The 11,187-nt window shown below is 45.4% G+C and overlaps 1 protein-coding gene across 2 annotated transcripts; it reads right to left on the bottom strand.

The window, feature by feature from the left end:
* Positions 1–906: 906 nt before the first annotated feature.
* abhd17ab (abhydrolase domain containing 17A, depalmitoylase b) lies at positions 907–10,956 on the bottom strand. Of its 2 annotated transcripts, none has more exons than XM_056276008.1 (5): positions 10,347–10,956; positions 9,414–9,784; positions 6,623–6,817; positions 5,913–6,092; positions 907–4,703 (listed from the first exon to the last, which is right to left on the bottom strand). In XM_056276008.1, the coding sequence occupies exons 2-5, from the start codon at positions 9,776–9,778 to the stop codon at positions 4,478–4,480; spliced, it is 966 nt and encodes a 321-aa protein (XP_056131983.1). In that variant the 5' UTR covers positions 9,779–9,784; positions 10,347–10,956; the 3' UTR covers positions 907–4,477. The 2 variants fall into 2 exon arrangements, with proteins under 2 accessions (XP_056131983.1, XP_056131982.1); XM_056276007.1 differs by having other exon boundaries at positions 10,220–10,956.
* Positions 10,957–11,187: the final 231 nt, after the last annotated feature.

The raw sequence follows: 11,187 nt of genomic DNA on the forward strand, positions 1-11,187 counted from the left end.
AGTACAGATTAAGACCCATCTGTTCCGAGTCCACCCCGGCCTTCATCGTGGAAGTCAGAGGGGAGAGGTTGGTGCAGACTATAAGGCTTATACTGGTGTAATTAAAACAAATCACTGGATTTTTTATTTTTGGCACATACAATAGCTCAGCCGTTTGATTTTGTTTTGGTTTTTTTTTTTTTTGGCATACCACGACTGCAGGCAAGGTAGTGAAACGTGACCAGCCAATGTACGACCTCGGATCGCTCAGTCTCTTCTTGTGATCGTCTCCAAGCCAACAGGGCTGTCTTACAGAGCCCCGCCGGCACGGACCAAACGCTTGTTTAAGCTCCTTGTTCACCGCATAGGAAAGCTGGGCGGAGTGAAGGTCAGCGGCTGTGGTGCACTGAACCTGGTTTGAGAAGATTTCCTTCCACCAGAGGAAAAAATCAACAGAACGGGGGCGACTGGGTAGCGTAGCGGTCTATTCCTTTGCCTTCCAACACGGGGATCGTCGGTTCGAATCCCCGTTTTACCTCCGGCTTGGTTGGGGGCCCCCACAGACGCGATTGGCTGTGTCCGCGGATGGCAAGCCGGATGTGGGTATGTGTCCTGGTCGCTACACTAGCGCCTCCTCTGGTCGGTTGGGGCACCTGTTCGGGGAGGGGGCAGCATGACCGTGCCACGCCCCCCCCCCGGAGAAACTCCTCACTGTCAGGTGAAAAGAAGCGGCTGGCGACTCCACATGTATCGGAGGAGGCGTGTGGTAGTCTGCAGCCCTCCCCGGATCGTTAAAGGGGGTGGAGCAGCGACCGGGGCGGCTCAGAAGAGTGGGGTAATTGGACGGGTACAACTGTAGAAGAAAAAGGGGGTGGGTGGGATGAATAATAAAAAAACAAATCAATAGAGAATTTTTTCTTAAAAAGCCATATTTATTATCAACTCATGACTATTTTTAAAACTCCATGTGCTACTCAATTCTTGGAAAATGGAGACAGTTTCACAACTAAAAATAATAAATGATGCATAAATGATGCATATGATGCCTCACAAACTCAAAACATCCAATAGCTGCGGAGTTCCTCCCCGACCACTGCCAGAAATAAAACCTATCGAGGTACATTTGAATTAAAAAGAAAAGGTTACATCCATAACTTAAGTTTCTTTTTAAACCACAGAGCATTTCACACGTCTGTTTGCAGCTTGCATGTCATCCTTCTCCACCTTCCCCGCACACAACCAACTGAAGGCCCCGGCCGGATGTTGTGCAGGATCCCCGAGCCTCCCTGCCGTGTGAGCGTCCACACGGCAGGAAACGCGCTCCTTCACCAACACTGCAGGAAAGGCGGCCAGTAACCCGCTCTGCTTATAGCACGCGCAAGGGAGGAAGACGACCATGAAGAGGGCAGAGGAAAGGCCAAGATGCTCTAAAACTCCTTCTGGGAGCAATTTGACAAATGCATTTTAATTTCACAACATGTGTGGTGGGAAGCCGTCAGACTAACCAGGAACACAGATCAGTCCGAGGGACTTCAGGTTTTTGTTATCGTTTTGTGTTTTTGTCTTTGGTTCATAGAAGATATGTAAAACTGCAGTTATTCTGGGTAAAACAATAGAAATAAAAACAATAATAATGATGATGATGATGATGAAATCCATTAAACTTTGGTGTCCAAGTACAAGTAAGCCCAGAAATCCTGACTCGTCTTCAAAAAAAAACAAAAAACAAAAACCACAGACAAGCAACCAAATACGAATCAACCTGCCATAAGTCTCCTCCGAGAGAATCAACAAATATTTTGATAAGGATCGGAGACCAACTTGGGCCAGGAACGTTGGGGTTTTGTTTTTGTTTGTTTGTTTTGTTTGGGTTTTTTTGCCCAATTCAGTCAGACCAAATCGGTAGTTTGCCTGGAAAACAAGTGGTAAAAAGAAACCACTGGATGTTTTAAAAGGGTCGGAGGATCGATCCCACCCGCCCGCACCAGATGAGAAAGGCCGCCGGTTGACTTAGTTCGACTGCTGGTGGAACAGTGCAGCCCGCATCTGGCGCCGAACGGGTCGGGTCATACCGTCTTCCCGGCCTCCTGGCATCCTAGAGACGGGCTACTCCCCCCGAACCAGCCATACAACATAGTGGAGCAAACCAGACCAGCAGCTATACAGGTACCGTGCTGTCATCAGTCTTAATGAGTTATAACATTTACATTCAACCAGGTTTCAGAATGTTATAAAGATGCTTTCTAGGATATGTCCAAAAATACGTAAAAAAAAAATATTTTGTTTTTAAATATTTCACAATTATATAAGGACTGCTTCCGTTGATGGCTTTTCAGTTCATGTGAAACAAAAAGACAAAAAAAGGAGCGAATGAGAGAACACAAACTGTAACAGAAATCCCCCAATCACACACAGCACAATTTGGCGTCTCGATGAACTGTCGTCACGTCAGATAAGAGGTGGCAAAATGCCAAAAATCGCTCATCTGTCCGAGTGTTATTAACAAAATGTTAGCGCCTTGTGACGGCGCACTGCCAAGCCTCGGGAACTCCAACCTGTGAACTACTCAAAGCAGAACAGCGCCATCCTGTGATGAAACATCAGTCCGTGCGCTTGGGCCTTGGCAGAAATGGGACAAAACCCGTCCAGTTCATTGATGACTAAAAGGTGCCATGTGTGGGGCGCCCGGGTGGCGTGGCGTTCTATTCCGTTGCCTACCAACGCGGGGGATTGCCAGTTCGAATCCCCGTGTTACTTCCGGCTTGGTCGGGCGTCCCTACAGATACAACCAATCCTGTCTGCGGATGGCAAGCCGGATGTGGGTATGTGTCCTGGTCACTGCACTAGCGCCTACTCTGGTCGGTCGGCGGGGCTGGGGGGAACAGCGTGATCCTCCCACACGCTACGTCCCCCTGGTGAAATGCCTCACTGTCAGGTCAGAAGAAGTGGCTGGCGACTCCACATGTATCGGAGGAGGCATGTGGTAGTCTGCAGCCCTCCTGGATCGGCAGAGTGGGTGGCGCAGCGACCGGGACGGCTCGGAAGAGTGAGGTGATTAGCCAAGTACAACTGGGGAGAAAAGGGGGAAACAAAAAAACACAAACACACAGGATCCATGAAGGCTAAGTTTTGCTATTGCTGTTGTTGTGCGATGTCCCACCCCTCAAGTCTTTGCTTGAAGTGCTCAGTGAACTCTGCAGTGATCTCAGAGAACAATACTGAGGTCATTTGAATGTGGCAGATGTCAGCAAACGTGCCGTGCACCCGCCCGCTTCCTCTTTGAATCCGTTTGTCTTGATTTGATGTGGTGTCGTTACTCATGTCGCTGAACGTTCAAGGTCCGAATTCGAGTGGAGTTACACACAGCACGTTTATAACACGGTTATAATTCACCTGTGACGTGGTTAATCTAGCCAGTTCAGAAAAAAAAGGTTAAATTCAGTCATGAGAAAATTCATTTAAGAAATTTACAACTGAATAAACATATTGTAGGAAATATCTTCGGTCAAGAAATTCAATTTACATGCTTTTTCATAAAACCAACCCCTTTACCATGGACCGGATGAAGAGATAAGTGGTCTTTTAGACAGACAGACATAAAAACATACGTATATAATAAAGTAAATAAAAGGCCTGGTTAATGATAACCCTCCGTTTCTGGGGCTGAGAGAAACAATGGCCTCTCTGACGGGTATTACCAAAGGGTGCGAGGCATAAACGAGAAGAATAAAACTAAAAAAAAGATGACAGGGCTGCAGGCTTTCACACAGTGCCGCCTGAAGGAAAGCACCGTTTCGATAGCCTCGTCCTTCTGTTCCCCCATTGAGCCATTTCAATGCCAACACTGGGCTGCGCTGTGCTGTTGGGACGACCAAACACAACATGAAAATTCAAATGAAAGCAGGAGGGAACCAGCAGTGGGTTGTAATGGGTTTTAGCTGCATTCCCATTTTGGACTATGTCCATACTAACATGGAGAAATTTGAAAACGCTGTTTTCATGTCAAAAATGGGTCGAGTTTCCCCCCTCTAGTGTTTTCAGATTGCTTTAAAAAAAAAAACAAAAAAAAATTCGCCACCCACACCGAAACCCCCAAAATGCTCGAAAAATGCTCAGTCTCTTCTATTGAGCATGTGCAAGCCGCTTGACCGCACAGCGTTACGCTGATCACGACGATCCCATGTTTTTTGACAAGCTCCATTTTTGCCATCCACACCACAACACAAAACCGATGTTTTCAAACGTACCCATTTTGGAGAACGTTTTGAAAGATACATCTTAGGCAGCTGAAAAAGGCCTGCTTAGTGTGGAAGACAGAAATGGAGAAAAGCAAAAAGCAGCGTTTTCAAATTCATCTGCTTCGTTATGGACGTGGCATTAGAAACCAGTTAATCCAGCCCCAGACGGCAGCAGGAGGGCTTCATCTGAACCACAGAGGGGTAGCCGGGGTGGGCCACGAGACTGAGGTGATGGCGATGACAGTAAAAAGGTGTGATGGTCAGGCGTGCTGTGCCGCCAGCTCCTGTCCTATGAAGCGGCGCAGACGCTCCAGGTACTGGCTGTACAGTTCAATGTCATTGTGGCCGGCGCCCTCCACCCACAGGGGCTCCACGGCCTTGGGGCAGCGCTCGAACAGCGCCAGGCCGTGGGAGAAGTCAATCACCTCGTCCTCCGTTCCGTGGATGATCAGCACTGGAGACGTGATCTTGGACACTTTCTCAATGCTGTGGAGGTGAGGGAGGAAGGCATTAAGAAGGCACATAAGAGGTCAGAGCGCCAATATATCCTGGTGATTTCCATCAACATCAGCAATTCTGAAACCCTCTCACACACACACACACACACACACACGCTGGACAGTAGACATGATTGTAAAACAGGAGAACATTGGAGCCTTTCTCATAGCTCAGTGTGCACAGAAAGACACTCCCTCTGTGTACTAAACCCTGCCACCTTGTCTCCTCGCACACTGGTACCATCTGGGCCTAGAGTCTGAAAAGGCAGCTGCTGAGTCCTATTCAGTTTCACACTAAGTTTTTATGGTGAAAGAAAGCCACAAGGCATAAGGGGAGGATGGCCCCCTCACTAATACGTAACTTTAAGTCACAGAGTCCATCCTGGATATCCATCTAATAAAGACTTGGATAAAAGTCTGAATCACTGCTGTGACATGATGGCGCTCATGTAACATTCTCGGTGAGTGAATTACAGACAGTAAAAGGGGGGTGATACAGCTATGATTCAGATGTGCTTCAGTGCGACTGAACATCACCACTTCTGAAGAAGCCAAATGTGAATGATCGGTGTGCAGCTTGAATACCGATTCCGACGCCCGAGCTTTATTCAGGAGTACGCTCTGGACTGCTTAGTCTCCTTTGATAAGAAAAGGAAAATAATGCTCTTCAGCTAACCAAAATATAACCATGGCATACAAATGCCACCGCAATGAATAGAAGCTGCTTCACCAGATTAGACGTTTAACTTCAACAAGAAGTACTTTCACAACTGCAAGCTGCAATTACCCTCCGCTGTCAGAAAGTCTATAATTATGTAGAAATGCCATCAGGCAGCCAAACAGTCTGTGTTTGTGTCTGTGTGTGTGTGTGTGTGTGTGTACCATGTATACTTGACAGAATAAGAATCATTTGGGGGATTTGAAGATGACAGGAAGACACAGACAGAGAAAAAAAGAGAGACACACATATACACCCATGCAGACAGAGAAAACATAATGGTTTCTATTGCTCCAATGGGGAGCAAACCAACAAATCCAGAGTTGTCAAAATGCACCTTAATGTCAATATATTTTTCTGTTATACTTAATTCTACTTTAGTCGATAGTCAGAGATAGAGAGAGACGGGCAAAGAAAAAGACGGAGGTACAGAGAGTGACATGATGAGAGGAGAGGAATATACGGCAGCCAGAAACTCACTTGGGGAAGGCGTCAAAGCAGTAGGTTTTCTTGGTATCGGGGAAGGCCACTCTCATGCCAGAGGTGAGAGGGGAATGAAGAACCACGGCCGCACACTCGTACCGTGAAGCCAGGTCTACTGTGGGTACTGTTCCGATGCTCTGACCATACAGGATAATGTTCTCTGGGCTGATGCCATACCTGGTAAACACAAGCAACAACAGCGTTGGCAAAGAAACAAGAAAAGTCTTAGTCCCCTGTTGTCGGCTTAGTAAAATAATGACAGACCTGAGAAGTCAGATATAGTGATGGCATTTATTCCTTTTGATAAAAACTCAGTCGGTCCCTTTAGTTGAAAACAAAGGACTGCCGTTTAAACCTGTTAGAAAAATGTTAATTGATGTTTGCTATGCAAATAAACAAATGTGCCGTGGCAGGGCATCAAGAACATCCAGTTATGCAATTTAGGGTGTGAGAATAACAGCTACACACAGACTATGATTTCCCCTCAACAGAGCTCAATGGATCCTCTGTAGTGTCACGCTTTCAAGAGGGCAACAGCTGCAAGGAGGTAGCTCAGCCTCCCGCTAATGAGACACTCTCGCACTACAATGTCCTTGAGAGACATTCTCCCCTCTTCATCCCTTCTCTCTGCCAACGTTTTGTGTCACTTGCAGCATGATTAAGCGTCCCCTAAATTAAGTATTCAGACCTATCACATGGTGGCGTACCGTGTGCGCAGCGCATGCCAGGCAGCATCAATGTCTGCGTAGAGGTTCTTCTCGGAGGGCTTGCCGTTGCTCACGCCGTAGCCCGAGTAGTCGTAGGAAAAGATGTTGCAGTTGATGCGTGTCCCAAGGCCAATGTAGAAGCTGCTCATCTGACCCAGGTCTACTGCATTACCATGGGAGAAAAGCACTGTGAATCTGATCGGAGACACAGACAGAAGAAAGAGGTTAGGGTAACATATCGGTCTTGGAATAGTTACTCAAAACATTAGGTTTCAATCTCCACCATTACTCTGGTTATCAAAGTCAGCTAAGTGGTGTGCGGTGTATAACCTTAAGTCAATTTGGGGCTCCATTTTCATGAAACTGGGCGCAAGCACGGACACAAACACAGGCACATGTTGATGTTTTCAAATACTTTTTGGTAATTTGGTGACGGGATAGCCCTGGTGCAGCACAGCAGTTAAATAAAGAGGTTGGATTGGGATGAATACATTATAAAGAGATGGAGTTGAGGTGGGCTTCCACTTGACCAATCAAATGAGCTCCTCTCGTACCCTTTAAATGTGCTGTGGCACAGCGTGTTATCATTCTCCTGATGGATAAAGAGGCAAGTCTATTAGAACTACTCTGCATTGATTAACTTTAATGAATGGGACCTGGTGGCGGTAACTTCTTTCCTTGTACCGTCACAACCTTCCAGTTATATACTCCATCCCTATAAATTGTGACAAAACAAAATGTATATTTAAAGCAGCACACAAGAGAATCTTAATTAAACAATGTGGCTTACATAACTTACAAATTGACTTCAGTGTTGTCACGTAGTATAAAGGTCTACAGAGATTGACAACAGACACAACAGTTTAGTCTACAGAGCCTGACATGGGAGTGAATTTTCACGCCCTTATCTTGTGACTCTTGGGGGGTGGAATCCCATCCCCTTGGGCTCAAGCGATAGTAGCATTGACTCTCATCCTACAGGAATTCTGCAGGAGTCCTATGACCCATGGGACTCATAAGATGTTGGCCTCTGGTGTAGACAGTTTGTACTATTGGATAAATCTATCAGGTTGAATTGTCCATGCATCATGATGAGCACAAATTCTTTGATTCAAGTCAACAGCCACATGTCGACGTTTTTTCTTATCAACTTATGAAAAACATTGCATTCAATTGATTGTTGCTGTTGGTTTACGGATTTATTTCAGTGGGATGAAATGCATGGGTTTACATCCATTAAATCACATTTAGATAAGAGTGTGTGCCTGCGCCTCAACTGCTGCGTGAAATTAGCTCAATGCACTACCGTCTGTGCTTGGACGTGGTCTGAGCCGGCGGAGGCGTGAGCGCAATGTCAAGCCAAAATGGACACCAAAATTGTATTATACCAGCAGATATGTATTACCACACCCCCACCCCTAGCCGTGCTGTCACACCCACCTCAGTGCAGGTGGGTTCCTTTCGAGCCACGAAATAACCAGAAATCAAAATTCATGCTTAAAGCTTCTGACTTGTATCTGTTTGCATTTATTTAAAGAAGCTATAGGATACATAAACCTTATGACACAAACTCAAATCAAGTGATGAGACATCACAGTTGCGATTTAAACGAAACTTAGACCAGCAGCATACCCAAAACTGACAAACAATACAGCGCAAAGCATTTGTTCTGTACATGAGTGATCTTATCGTATCTTTCAGTCACAGAATCGAATCTTGGCATAGCTGTTAATATGGCAGGCACGAGGAGATTGCTTGGATCTTGTGTCTCTGACTGCTTCGGCCTAGCATTAGAAGATTAGTTTACTAAGCTGGATCCATGTCAAGTGACTCTTACTTCTAGACATTTAGTTCAACCCGAGTAGCAGGGTAGCCACTATGAACCGTAGGTATTATAGCCCTCGCCTTTTACTTATGGATGCGTTTTGTACTCTCCAGAGCAATACGACACCTTTTATTTTCTATTGTGCGACTATGTCTTTCATTGGTTTTATTTATGAACCCAGTAAGGCCAAAGATTTTGGACTTTTCACTCAGAATGTGGTATAATAATGCATGCTATATCAGCTCTAGTTTGCATTCATTCTTGTGTAATACTAGATATACATTAACATGACAGACAGACTGTAATACAAACCAGACCATTTCTTTTTAATCAATTTGATGAATTAATGAGCAGCAGCACAGAACAACAGGGTTGAGGTATAACTGAAGGTAAAATGCTTCTCTGCTCATGAGAAATAGCTTAGCCTATGTTTCAGGACAAGTGACAAAATGCAACTTGATTGATTGATTGATTGATTGAAGATAAACGCTCATGGTGAGTTGGTCAATCACTTGCCAACAATGCCAATAAAAATACCGGTACAAACCTACATTTCAAAACAAAAACAAGAATAAGTACAGAAAAATGAGCCAGAAACAACAATGGTCCACAAAAAAGCAGGAAGACAACTTTTGATACAGTTGACTCAACAGGGAGACAAGTAGGGGAAGTAGAAGAGTTGTGATGCGAGTGGGTGGAAAAAACCAGACATAAAGCAGAGGAGAAATGGGAGGGGGTGACTCTGAGGAGGGATAAACACTGAAACAAAGGTGAAATGGCAAAGGGCAATCACACACACACACACACACACACACACACACACACACACACACACACACACACACACACACACACACACACACACACACACATATATATATGATTGATGAAACAATCAATTCACTGATAGATCAAATCAAATCCAGAATCTGCTCAAAAGATGGGCGCACCTTTGAAATGACCAACCTGGCAGTAGGGGCACAGCGAATATACATGCAGCCGACCCTGTTCCCCCGGCTGGAGCGAGTGAGGAACACCTCCATGGCGTCCAGCTCTCTTTGGGAGTACTGAAACTCTGCTCGCTCTGTCAAGTGAAGCTTCCACCTCCCTTCCACACCTCCGGCACCTCCACTTCCTCCGACGGTCGCCCCACCCCGTGTCCGTAGACCTGACGTCCCCGTCGCCCCCGGTGCAGCAGAACCTGCCTCTAGGTCTGGCAGTAGGGCATATGTAGGCTCCGGGGGGAGAAACGCAAGCTTGGCAGCAATACGGCTGGGACAGGGAGGGCAACAGAACAGGCAGCAAAGCTCACTGAAAGAGAGGCCATTCATCTTTCACTGTGGAGAGAGAAGACAAGAGGATCACTGTGTTTATGATGCTATATGGACACCAGCGTCACGACAATGCCATAATTACTATAATCTTCAAGTACGTCTGTGTTTTTATTCAGCATTAAGGATGAAAAGGTTTAAGTGAGTAGGGAGCTCCCGTTTTATGCTTTATCCCTTCAAAGGGGTCACCAAAGCAATGGGTCAGTCCCTGGGACTGATAAGGCAGCAGGGTAGATATGTCGTGGGTGCTTGAACCAGGGTCCTCAAGTTAAAAATAACAAAACAAAATCTCCCAATTTACCATGCCAACCTGAAGCGCAGTCATCACTGGTAGTACCGCATTAATAGCAAACAATCAAAAGGCAGACATAAACATCATGGCAAGTGTACTGGACACGTTAGATCACTCATCACACCAGTTGTAAACGACAGTAAACCTACCTGTTGAGTCGGAGACCTTAACCAGGGCACAAAATATATCAACAAAGAAAAAGTGAATGACACTCTTTTTCCTTCAAAAGACTTAAGCACACAAAAGTTAAAAAAAGTAGGCTTAAATTCAGCCTACCGACGGACGTTGGTGTTATTTAGAGTGTATGCGAGAACCCATCAGCGTTACGGTAAAAGTCCACATCGAATCCATTACTCCAAAATGTCAACGTCTGATATTCTTCACGGATCTCCAAAAGTTTCTTGAATTCGTCAAAAAGAAAAGCAAAACTATACCGTGTCGTCCCCCCCGTTTTGTGTTTTCAGTGGAGTTGACAGTGGGTATCCGTTTCCAATGTAATCATGACCTCGAGAAATTAACCGAATTGAAAAAAAAAATCCGGGCACCTTCGGCTTCGATTAAATATCGGATTGGTTGCAGACAGGTGCACAGACGAAGACGGAAACACCCGCAGGGTTCGTTACAAAGTCAGATCTCTGACCCGAGAGGTATCGCTAGGTCGCCGTCTGCGTATAACCAGCTGGCGTTAACGCTGCCAAACACTACGTAGCTAAAGCAAGGAAACAAACACCGTTCGCTCACTTAAAACTTCCAAGTTCATTCGCGGTCAGCAACGTGAGGTTTTAGCTCAAGACGCAACTTCCAAAAAAAAAACCCGCATTGATTTCATGAAGATGCGATCTCCGGCATTTATTTCTAATGTCTTTATAGCGACTGTCATTTAAATTAATCCCTGTCTATGCGGTGTTTTTTTTAACCCCCCCTTTCACCGCACCCGGAAGTGACAGCTGACAGGAAGTGACGGAGGTATTTTCCATTGGACAATGAAGGGAAACGTATTATCTAGTGGTAGATAGAAGTAATCGTGTTCGAAAAGAAGCGTTGTTTGTTCTCGAATATAATAATGAATGTTATCTACAGATTTCATGCGATAACATATAAATACGTAATTAACTAC

This window comes from Lampris incognitus, chromosome 3, assembly GCF_029633865.1.
Source record: "Lampris incognitus isolate fLamInc1 chromosome 3, fLamInc1.hap2, whole genome shotgun sequence".
In the NCBI taxonomy this organism is placed as follows: Eukaryota; Metazoa; Chordata; class Actinopteri; order Lampriformes; family Lampridae; genus Lampris; species Lampris incognitus.